General features: G+C 47.3%; 1 protein-coding gene across 1 annotated transcript in view; it reads right to left on the bottom strand.

Annotated features, from left to right (window-relative positions):
- Positions 1 to 9,719: 9,719 nt before the first annotated feature.
- The window catches only part of rorc (RAR-related orphan receptor C), a 20,366-nt gene continuing 17,643 nt past the window's right edge, over positions 9,720 to 12,442 (bottom strand). Inside the window, 4 exon segments of the mRNA XM_056286555.1 lie at positions 9,720 to 9,887; positions 11,195 to 11,304; positions 11,429 to 11,539; positions 12,412 to 12,442. The exon segment at positions 12,412 to 12,442 is cut by the window's right edge and continues 7 nt beyond it. Of these exon segments, the coding sequence (XP_056142530.1) occupies positions 9,723 to 9,887; positions 11,195 to 11,304; positions 11,429 to 11,539; positions 12,412 to 12,442 (417 nt within the window). The 3' untranslated portion in view covers positions 9,720 to 9,722.

Below are 12,442 nucleotides of genomic sequence, written 5' to 3'. Positions count from 1 at the left end.
GGGGTCGTCCCGGGTCATCCTGTGTGAAGTTTGCATGTTCTCCCAGTGTCTGCGTGGGTTTCCTCCGGGTGCACCAGTGTTCTCCCACAGTCCAAAGACATGTATGTAGGTCAGGTGAATCGGCCCTACTACACTGTCCCTGTGTGTGTGTGTGTGTCCCCGCTCTGTGATGGCCTGGCGGCCTGTCCAGGGTGTCTCCCCGCCTGCCGCCCAATGCCTGCTGGGATAGGCTCCAGCATCCCTGAGACCAGGATAAGCGGCTTGGATAATGGATGGGATGGATGAATGGAAGTCTGATGCTGGGCCTTCATTTGAGATGTGGCTGAGAGAGGTGGGCGAGATCCTCCATTTGGAGAAGCTTAGATTCAAGATTACAGGGAAAAGGAGAGTGTTTGATAAGGCACGAGGACCAGCGTTGAGATATTTAAAGGGTCTGAGGAAGGGTGAAGGCACGGGTTGAATGATCAACGGTATTATCCTGTAACAGTGGTAGCTGTACATATGCTTATTCTGCTCTCTTGGTTAGTTCTCTTGTTTTCTAGCATGGGTCTATTTCTTTTAGCTACCTCGCCCATTGATGTGTGTAAAATCCACCAAATAATTGTAAGTTATTTTATGCTGTAATAATGTTGCTATTGAAAGAAAAGTGGATAAACAAGATTGCTTATATGTACCAATGTGGACTGCATCCAACAATAACCTGCAATAAAAAATATTAAACAAGTGTTAGTCCAATAGTCCCCTGAATGCATAAAAATAAGGTGCACCCATCCAACCTAGAGCTGAGCCAAGTTTGATAGTCACACCAGCCTTGGGGAGGGGGGGCTGTTAGCCAGTCTGGTAGTATAGCAACACATGCTCCTGAAGAGTTTGCCAGATGGTAGAAAGGCAAATGCCGGAGTGTGTTCTGTCCTTTAAGAGCCCCTGTGCTCTCTTCCGAACTCCTCTTTTCTCCAGTGCTGTTAATGTCTGGTAGCACAGTGCCAATAACATTCTGGTAGGTTTCTATCACTCACTGCAGGGCCTTGCGATCTCTAGCCGAACAGCTGCCACTCCAGACTGTGATACTGTTAGCCAGAATGCTCTCTGTTGTTGCTCTGGAGAAGTTTACGAGGACGGGATTGGGATGTGGGAATTTAGTTTTCTTGCATTTCCTTAAAATGTATAGGCACTGCTGGGTTTTCTTTACCAGGGCATAGGTGTGAACAGCCCAAGTGAGACCTTTAGCGATGTGCATTCCAAAAAATGTCAAGTTATTCTCTTGCTCAATCTCTGCTCTGTTTAGGTAAATGGTGGAGGGTGCTTTCCTCTGCTTCCTGAAATCAACTGAGTTCTTTTGTTTTGTTGACATTGAGGATAAGGTTGTTAGCAGAGCACCATGCTGTTAGATCGTCAACCTCCTTCCTCAGAATCAGAGAATCAGAATCATGTTTATTGGCCATGTAGGTTTGCACATACATGGAATTCGACTCCGGTTTCGTGGCTCTCTCAGTGTACTTAACATAGAATAACAACACTACAACACAATACAACACAACAATCTTCAGATATATACACAAGGACTGACTTATACAGGTGAAATAAGAAGTGATAAAGGTGCAACGGTGCAGAGAATATATCAGAGATGCTGAAATAGATGTTAGCGGGTTACTTACACACATGCCTGAGGTAGATGGACATGACAGAGCATACTGGTATGCGTACAATTACAGTACAGTATATACAAATTGGTTGGATTTATTTGACAGTGTTAAGTGTTCATTTGAATGACAGTCCGCGGAGTTATCCTGCAGGATAACTCATCATCATTTGAGATCAGGCCAACAACAGTTGTATCATCTGCAAATTTGACAACTGTGTAGCCTGCATGTGTGGGGATACAGTCATGGCTATACAGTGTACAATATAGGATGAAGTGCACAACAGGAATCCCTGGGAACACCTGTGTTTGGGGTGAGTGTGGAGGAATTGTGGTCACCAATTCTAACTGTCTGGGGCTATTAGTAAGGGAATCTAGACTCTTAATTATAAAAAATTATATTCAGACTTTGAGCACAGAGTTTGGCCACTAATGTCATGGGGTGATTGTATTAAAAGTAGTGCTAAATAGTGCTATGAGGAGTAAGCAGTGCTAATAGGAGCATTCTGGCATGTGTTCTTGTTTTTCAGATGGGTTAGAGCTCAGTGGAGGACAGTGGCAATGGCATCCTCTGTAGATCCATTGGCATGGTCCGTAAACTGTTACAGGTCCGAACCGGCCAGGATGCAGTCTGGTGTGTTGGAGGTCCAGCTTCTCAAAACACTTCATTATGGTAGAAGTGAGAGCTAGTCGGTAGTCATTCAGGCACAAAAACTGTAGTTGTTTTTATAAAGCAGGTGGGGCCATTTCCAGAGTGAGTGACATATTAAAGAGGTCAGTGAGGACCTCTGTTAGTTGGTGGGCACAAGTATGCAGAACTTTACCCTGGATGTTATCGGGTCCAGATGCTTTGTTCATGTTGATTCTCAGCATTGACCTCCTTACCTCAGATGTGGAGAGCAAGAATGGCCTGTCCTCCGAGGGGGATACAGTCTTCGTAGCCAGCTCTTAATTGAGATCATATCGAGCATAAAACTTGTTGAACTTATCTCGTAGAGAGTGGGTGTGATACATTTGTTGTTAGTATTATAGTTGGTAATGGTTTGTATATCATGCAAGGGCGTAGGGGAGAGTTTTATATTGGGGGAGACAAAACCCTGTAGGGGGGTCCGGGGGCATGCTCCCCTGGAAACAATTTTTTTTAAAGTTTTAAACTGCCATTTTACAGCAGTTTTCAGCAAAGAAAAACATGTTTCATGGCCATATGATACGGCCTCCCCCAGAAGATTATTATTATTTATTTCAATTTCTGCAGTTAACTAACCATTTTTAAGTTATTTGAGACAAAAATGTAAAGCCTAGACATCTGTACATCATTGAGGCAAATCATGGTAGTTGATTTAACACATTTACCCAAAGCACCTCACAGCAAGACTGCACATCCTAATAAAGTAATGTATTTAGATTTCTGTACAGAATATTGTTTTGTATATGAAATTCATATACAAAACAATATTAACAAAAGCACGACAACATCCATCCATCCATTATCCAAACCGCTTATCCTACTCAGGGTCGCGGGGGACGCTGGAGCCTATCCCAGCAGTCATTGGAGCATGACAACAGTGAACACAAATATCTTTCCTCAGCTCGCTCACCTCTTGGTCTAATGCCACTCTCTTTCTTCCTCCCTCTCTCCCTCTCTGTCTCTCTCTCTCTCTCTCTGGGCCAGGGGGCTGCGACTGTCCTGCTGAAAGCAGCCACAAGATGCAGTAGAAAACCATCACACGTTGGATATGTACTTACTGTATTAATTTATCAAATATTACTGGTTTTACACATCAACAAAAGCATCAAACCAATAACATTAACTTCAACTGTTGCAACTTGAAGCAGTAATGTTAGCAGTCTATTGTAGCTATTCACTCACTTGTCTAGCATAAAAGACTCGTGGGGCCCTGACCCTGGCCTCTTCCCTGTCTCCTTGCATCATTACCTGCTGAAAACAAAGGAAATAAACGTGACTGATATGCTTGGCCCATGTACATTTGTCTTTATGACTACATGTACGGAATAAACTCTCTTACCAAAAATACCAGTATGCACACTACTTTTGAGCTTGGTGTACTATTATTTCAACATTTCATTACCCATTACACATTTAATACACATAAATCATTGCGTCGTCAATTTAACCTTCATGCATATCGATAAACCCGCTGTTCAGAATCAGCGTTTTACATAAACTGGTGGTGAATAAAAACAGTGGTCAGAGCAGATTGTAAGCAAATAAGAATTGCATTTTGTATTGATAACATAGAACAGTGCAAGAAAGCAATATGCAGCAAAGCGCAACAAAATGTGCATTTAAACCTGCCTGTCATGCATACTGTACATGCTGTACAGCCTTGTAAGCTCAGGTTTTCATTTCTCATGGTAAGCTTAGCTAGCTAGCAAAGTTACCCAACAGCTTAGTAAAGTAACCGGTTACTTTCTTGCCCGGTGCGGGATTCGATACGGGGTGTACTGCACCACAAGGCGACATCACTGACCGCTCGGCTAAAGGGTCAGACCCGTTAGCTAGGGGGCTAACGTGTCTTATTAGTAGTTACAGTAACATATTATGAAGTTACCAAACTACCAAAACACATGTAAACTACTAATAAGGCACGTTAGCCCCTAGCTAACAGTGTCTGTCCCTTTAGCCGAGCGGTCAGTGACGTCGCCTTGTGGTGCAGTACACCCCATATCGAATCCCGCACCGGGCAAGAAAATAACCGGTTACACACAATACTCTGAAATGAAGTTAAACGCCATATAAAACTTTGTACTGACAACAACGTTAACGTCGCCCGTCCCGTATGAACGTTATAACCTTTAGAACTCATTTGCGCGTGACTATCACACCGTCTCTTGCTAGCTAAAGTTAGCCTTCCCGCTCACTGGCTAGCATTGACAGGAGGTCTCTTGCTAGCTAAAGTTAGCCTTCCCGCTCACTGGCTAGCACTGACAGGCGTTAGCAAAAAAAAAATACACGTACTTCATTAAATACGCGTTTCAACCTCAGGCTTCGTCATAACGACGTGTTTATCTTTTAAAAATGGGTACGTACACTTTGTCTGTGAGGGGCTTTACAAACCTGTGAGCGACGGTGAACAGCGGAGGGCGACTCGTCGTTGCCGCCTTGAAGAGCTGTGAGCGCCGCTGATACGTCACCGCGGTCACGTGTCAGCGGGCCGCCGCCGGTACCAAAGACACGAGGAGGAGGGGGGGGTTGTTGTTGTTGTTAATACTTTTACATGTTGTGGGATGGGAACCAGGAAGTATATGTCCAATCTACTACTACTACTACTACTACTTTCGGCTGCTGCCGTTAGGGGGCGCCACAGAGGATCATCCGTTTCCATCTCTTCCTGTCCTCTGCATCTTCCTCTGTCACACCAGCCACCTGCATGTCCTCCCTCACCACATCCACAAACCTCCTCTTCGGCCTTCCTCTTCTCCTCTTCCCTGGCAGCTCCATATTCAGCATCCTTCTCCCAGTATACCCAGCACCTCTCCTCCACACATGTCCAAGCCATCTCAATCTCGCCTCTCTTGCTTTGTCAAGTATATGTCCAATATTATATATATATTTTTATGCATATATCTAGTAGTGGATGTTCTTGTTTATTGGAGGGAACTTTTTTGCCCCCGGTTCTGATGCCCTAGCTAGCGTACCACGTCTTTAGGGTTGTTGCTGGTGTTGAGGTCGCTCTCTAGCCTGTGCCGCTACCTGCGGTTAGCCTCCCTGATGCCCGCCTTCAGTCCGCCTCTGGCTGGGTTGTGTGCCCAACTGTTGCCTGATCTGAAGGCGGCATATCTGGCTCTAGAAAGCACCCGTGCCTCGTCCAGGGCCGCTGATTAGGAAGTGACTTGATGGTTTTTGTTGTCATTACATCATCAACACACTTGCTGATACAGGCTGTAACTCTTGCTGTCACAGCCACCCTAAACAAACCACCAACCGGAGTGTTCCTAGACAGTCCTGGAGCGCTTCCTCCGCTCCATCTGTCCAAACTTTCAGTCTTTAAGGCTGGCTTAATCCTTTCAATCAGTTGTGAATAAGCTGGCAGTAAAAATAGTGAGATGTGGTCCGACTGTCCAATATGGAGGGGATGGGATGGGGGGTGGGGGCTCTGCAGCCACCAATGTTGAATAAACATGGTGAAGGGTTTTGTTTTCTCTTGCAGGGCCCAAAACCTGCTGGTGGAAATAACCAGCTACAATGAAATTGCTATCTGGTTGCAGCACCGTTTGTTTGCTGATGGAGTCATTACGTTCTTGCATGGCGTTCCTGGCATTAGCATCAGGGAGGATACAAACAGCAGTTATCGTGGCCTTAATGCTGCTGTAAAATGTCATTCTATCTCGTGGACAGATACTAGATAGATAGATGGCATGTACATTGTTTGATTGGAAAGGTTCCACGCAATGTAGGATTTATGCAACCTTGTCATGATCCTTGTTCTACTTTTGCACAAGTAGTTCCCCAAGGGGCTGAAATACAAATAAAAATGAACAAGTATTCATGGTGGAGCAGTGGTTAGCTTCGCCTCATAGCAAGAAGGACCTGGGTCGAGCGCCGGGGTAGTCCAACCTTGGGGGTCGTCCCGGGTCGTGGAGTTTACATGTTCTCCCCGTGTCTGGGTGGGTTTCCTCCAGGAGCTCCAGCTTCCTCCCACAGTCCAAAGACATGTAGGTCAGGTGAATCGGCCGTACTAGATTGTCCATGTGTGTGTGTGTGGGGGGGGCTGTGATGGCCTGGTGGCCTGTCCAGGGTGCCTGAGAGCAGGATAAGCGGTTCAGATAATGGATGGATGGAAGTATTTTACCAGTGTAATTACGTTTCAGAGTATTTTCTATATTATGGGTCAATGTTATTATATCACTCAGCAAAGGAATAATCACCAAGACAGTAATATAAGAACTGGTCAGTAACTCAGGGGGCAGAGCATGTCATTCAGTAACAGGAGGGTTGTTGGTTCGATCCTCAGCTCCTCCTAGTAAAAAAAGTCGAGGCGTCCCTGAGCAAGACCCCTAACCCCTAATTGCTCCTCATGGGCTGGGTGTTCTCTCGCATGGCAGAGGTCGGTGTGCGTGGGTAGATGTGAGGCGTCCTCCGAGTGGCTGTTGCAGCTGGAGAAGTGCAGCTTTACATAGATGCAGTCCATCTAATCTAAAGAGGTCATGGGCAAAATTGCCGCCGAGTGTATCAGGTTCAAGATTTTATGACATTATAGACTATCATGTTATGAGTTATAAGGTCACATTAGGGGCCCTTACAGACCTCCTTCAACCTTTACTCTCTTTTTATTGGCTTTTGAATTTCTTTTTCGCCTCATGTTGCTTCTCTTGCTGCCTCCAGTGTTTTGTGTGGAGCATTGTGAGTTGCCTTGTTGTGGAGATGTGCTACATTGATGAATTTGCCTCGTCTTGGTCGGGGGCCCGGATGGGACCCTTGGCCCTGACATGCGTGTCTTTTGACGGCTTTTTAGCTACTATGCAACAAATCTGGAATACACTTCCAGAAGATCTGAGACTTCCTCCGCCAACCGGCTACTTTTAAATCCATATTAAAAATGTTTATGTTAGTTCAGTGTTTCTCAACCCAGTCCTCAAGGAACCCCTATCCTGCATACTTTCTTTGCAACCCTGAATAGGTACCTGTTTGTAGTTATTCAACCAATCAGCAGTGAATTTTGTCAGATGTTGCACACCTTGCATAATTAAGTGCTGCGAGATGATTGGTCGAGTAAGTACAAGCAGGGCTACCTATGCAGGGTTACAATGAAAATCTGCAGGATAGGGGTTCCTTGAAGACTGGGTTGAGAAACACTGTGTTAGGGCAGCCGAGTGGCATGCCAGTCTAGTCCGTAGCCTACCAACACGGGGATCGCCCGTTCGAATCCCCGTGTTGCCTCCGGCTTGGTCGGGCGTCTCTACAGACACAATTGGCCGTGTCTGCGGATGGGAAGCCGGATGTGGGTATGTGTCCCGGTCGCTGCACTAGCGCCTCCTCTGGTGAGGGCTGCAGACTTCCACATGCCTCCTCCGATATATGTGGAGTCGCCAGCCGCTTCTTTTCACCTGACAGTGAGGAGTTTCACCAGGGGGACGTAGCGCGTGGGAGGATCACGGCTAGTCCCCCTCGACCGACCAGAGGAGGCGCAAGTGCAGCGAGCAGGAGACACCCGCATCCGGCTTCCCACCCGCAGACACGGCCAATTGTGTCTGTAAGGGACGCCCGACCAAGCCGGAGGTAACACGGGGATTCGAACCAGCGATCCCCGTGTTGGTAGGCAACGGAATAGACCGTTAAATCCTTTATTATTGTGTTGTTGTTTTTTGTTTTTTTTTATGTGAAGCACATCGAGTCTGCCTTGTGTATCAATAAAGTTGCCTCCTTGACAATAATCGGGAAGTTCAGGACGTTTCACGCAAGTGTCCTGAGACGAAGTGTGACACATTTAAGGACATCGTGATCTGTAATGGTGCTATCAGCCAGCCGTAGCACGACCCTTCCGACTGTCAAGGAGGAACCACAACACCCAGTCCAGCGCGACTGCTCACGGTGCACCGCCTGTCGGGAGGCAAACAAACACAGGGGGGCCGTAGCCTGCAGGTTTTTCAGAAACATCAGCAGTTTATTGGAAGGGTTACATCAAAATCAACGCGATTACAATCTCCTCCGCTCCGCGGACATCAGAAACTACGATCACCTAGGCTTAATGACCCAACTTATCCTCGCCGCTTCCTCGCTCATTACTTTGTTCGCAGATAAGTGGAGGGAACACGGCGCGCCGACGTCGGAGCAAAGAGAAAACAGCGCACACACACACACACACACACACTCGCACACACAAAAAAGACAGATTTCTCCTCCAGCCAAGCGCTTTTCCTGCAGACAACGCAGCGTCCTCCGAAAGCTAAATGCGTTGGGCAAGCCAATCACAACAGCGCATTCTGACAGGAAGTTAATTTGCGCTCCCCGCGGGACCGCGTACCGAGGAGGGAGTGCACGGGGAGAAACCCCACACGCGTCTCTTTTCCTCGGAAGAGGAGAAATGTATTCGGCTTTACCAAAAATGTTCAGATATTTGAATCTTGTGGTGTCTGATATCGGCTGCGATGCGCTCTGCAGGAAGCGGCACTACACTCAACCTGCTACAACCGGCGGTCCTCATACCTATCACCGTCATTAGAAAAATATATTCTTTCAGCAAGAAATATGGAAACTTAATTTAATAACATACTGCTGTGTGGGGGGGGGGCAAGAGAGAGGGGGAGAGAGAAACTCATCACTTTTGAAACACATTTCTCAAGTTAGGAACTATAGAAATGATCCCTGAGGGGAGAGAGAGAGAGACAGAGAGAGACAGAGAGAGAGAGAGAGAGAGAGAGAGAGAGAGAGAGAGAGAGAGAGAGAGAGAGACAGACAGACAGAGACAGAGAGACAGAGAGAGCTAGAGAGACAGAGAGAGAGAGAGAGAGAGAGAGAGAGAGAGAGACAGAGAGAGACAGAGAGAGACAGAGAGAGCTAGAGAGACAGAGAGAGAGAGAGAGAGAGAGAGAGAGAGAGAGAGAGAGAGAGAGAGAGAGAGAGAGAGAGAGAGAGAGAGAGAGAGGAGAGAGAGAGAGAGAGAGAGAGAGAGAGAGAGAGAAGAGAGAGAGAGACAGAGAGACAGAGAGAGAGAGAGAGACAGAGAGAGAGACAGAGAGAGAGTCAAGTCAATCTTATTTGTACAGCCCAATATCACAAATTTGCCTCAGTGGGCTTTAAAGCAACACAACATCCTGTCCTTAGACCCTCTCATCGGATAAGGAGGGAGAGAGAGAGGGGAGGGAGAGAGAGACAGAGAGAGCCAGAGAGAGAGAGAGAGAGAGAGAGAGAGAGAGAGAGAGAGAGAGTCAAGTCAATCTTATTTGTACAGCCCAATATCACAAATTTGCCTCAGTGGGCTTTAAAGCAACACAACATCCTGTCCTTAGACCCTCTCATCGGATAAGGAGAGAGAGAGAGAGGGAGGGAGAGAGAGAGAGCTTGAGAGAGAGAGCGAGACAGAGAGAGCGAGCATCTCCTACTGTAGCATGACTAATTAGTTTAGTGAACGGTTCCAGGGAGCACATCCGCCTCGGGGACGAACAGCTCTTTGTAGAGGGGAGGGAAGCAAGAGTGGACGGTCAGTGGGTAGCGCTGGTTGAACCAGTGCAGCTTCTCAATATGCAGACTGCTCAGTGAGCTCAACACCGCCATCCTCGGGTACAGCTACAGAAGAGCACAGACACATTCAGACCTTGGGAGAAGCGTGTGTGTGTGTGTGTGTGTGTGTGTGACACACATTTTAACAAATCAGATCTATACAATGTTATTACAGGTCTATTTAAAGGGTGATTCGTTTTCTTTACAAGGACCTTATTTGCATGATATTTGCCATTGTGCATATCGGTAATGATACCCTTTTATTCACCGACTTCATTTTGAGGAGCTTGGACACGGGACCACTGCTGGACCAAGCCCTACAATGGGGTGCCATGGAGTCATCATCTGTGGTCATTCGGGGTCGAGTATGACTGTGCTCCTTCTAGGTCCTTGTGGGTCTTCAGGTGGGCATAGAGGCTGATCCTGGAGGTTTGGGCCTTTCTGCTAACTCGCTCTTTTCTGAGTCTGCGCTTGTTTTCAGCAGCACAGCGGAGGTCACGGTTGTAGCCCCCTCACCCTCAAGGACAGCCAGTCTACAGGCCTCGCTGTTTTTTGCTGCTTGTTCCCAGGTGTTAAGCTCGATGCCAAAACTTTTATGTGGGCCTTGATGTTGTCTTATCTCTTGTCCTCCTGGGGCACGGCGTCCTGTCACGAGCTGAGAGTAAAGGACTTGTTTCAGGAGGCGAGAGTCAGACATGCGGAGGACATGGCCAGTCCATCTCAGCTGATGCTGTGCGATGGCGGCAGTTATGGTAGGCATGTTGGCCTCCTCGAGGACGCTGAAGTTGGTGCGCTTATCCTCCTGGACCACATACAGCTGGCATCTGAAGGCACCCGAGGCATACCAACAGCGATGCCTCAGGAAGATCCTTAAGATCAGCTGGGAGGACAATGGCACCAACTGCCATGGAGTACGAGCATCAGACGTGTTTCAACAACTCCACGTATTTGGATGTGAAAACCACAGTGAAAGTTAATGTTTTTACTCGAAATGTCCAGTATTATCAATGGTTGATTGCATTGCTGAGCTACTTCCTGGTTCAACTTGCAGGAATGAACAGCCTACACTTACCGTAGGTCGTAGTAACCATTGATAAACTACGCCGCCAGCACAACTGAGTTATAGATAATGGGAAATTAATGTACACAGTCTAACTGGGTTTTTTTCTTGTTGTTGTAAGGACAGTTTTAAGGATCATGCTCCGCGGCATCAAATCACACCATTGTAAAGCTGTGTCCAGCAGTGGTCCTGTGTCCAAAATCTTCCAAATGAAGCCAGTGAGTAGAACGAGATCATAACTGACATGCATGATGGCAAAAACTACAAAAATATGCCTCAGGTTGCTAAAAAAATTACCCTTTATGTGATATACCTTGTTCAGCAGACTCTCTTGGTTGTCCCTGCGTAGGATGTGTATGAGGCCCAATTCCAGATCTCTCTGCAGTCTCTGAACCCTGCCCTTGTCTTCTAGACATGGCCGATCTGGAAATAGAGAGAGTAGGGGAAACGGATCAGAATTTCTTCAAATATGTATTAGGGAAAGAAGTCTCTGTGGGTGTGTGGATGTAGTCATAAGAGATTAGAAGGAGAAAGGGTTTGGTTTTACCTGGGTTGATCAGCACCAGTGCAGTGAACAGCGCTATCTGCTGCTCAGTGAGTCTCAGAGCACACATGCCATGAGCAAAGTCAAACACTTCTGCAATTAAGTCGCTGCATGCTGCAACAGGAGAGACAGCAGAGATTGTTAGTTAACAGGCACAGAACCTATTCATTCATTTATTCGTCATCAGCCACTTCTCCGGCGTCGGGTTGCGGTGGCAAGCTAAGTAGGGCACTCCAGACATCCCTCTCCCCAGCAACGCCCTCCAGCTCCTCCTGGGGATCCCAAGGTGTTCCCAGGCCAGCCTGGACATGTAGTCCCTCCAGCAAGTTCTGAGTCTACCCTGGGGTCTCCTCCCAGTTGGCCGGGCCCAGAAAACCTCCAAAGGAAGGCACCCAGGAGGCATCCTGATCAGATGCCCAAACCACCTCAGCTGGCTGCTTTCGATGTGAAGGAGCAGCGGCTCTACTCCGAGCTCCCTCCAGATGTCCGAGCTCCTCACCCTATCTCTAAGGCTGAGCCCAGACACCCTATGGAGGAAACCCATTTCAGCCGCTTGTATCCACGATCTCACTCTTTCGGTCACTACCCAAAGCTCATGACCATGGGTGAGGGTTGGAACAAAGACTGACTGGTAAATTGAGAGCTTTGCCTCCCGGCTCAGCTCTCTCTTCACCACAATGGTCCAGTACCACGTCCACATTACTGCCGATGCTGCACCAATCCCCCCCGTCAATCTCCCGCTCCATCCTACCCTCAGTCGTGAACAAGACCCCGAGATACTTGAACTCCTTCACTTGAGGCAACAGCCCACCCCCCAACCCAGAGGGAGCGATCCACCATTGACTTGATGCATAGAACCTATTTTGTGTAAAAGGTCTACCTTTCACACACACAAAAAACAATTCTGCTGTTTTGGGGGGAGACCGATGGACAGACAGAGAGAAACAAAGAAACAAGAAAGACACAAGCACAAGCAAAATCCTCACCCAAAGACTTAAAGATTTCGGTTCCAGTAAA

The sequence above is a fragment of the Lampris incognitus genome, chromosome 9 (genome assembly GCF_029633865.1).
Source record: "Lampris incognitus isolate fLamInc1 chromosome 9, fLamInc1.hap2, whole genome shotgun sequence".
Classification (NCBI taxonomy): Eukaryota; Metazoa; Chordata; class Actinopteri; order Lampriformes; family Lampridae; genus Lampris; species Lampris incognitus.
The sequence above is the reverse complement of the archived record's forward strand: the minus strand, read 5'-3'. Positions and strand labels throughout refer to the sequence as shown.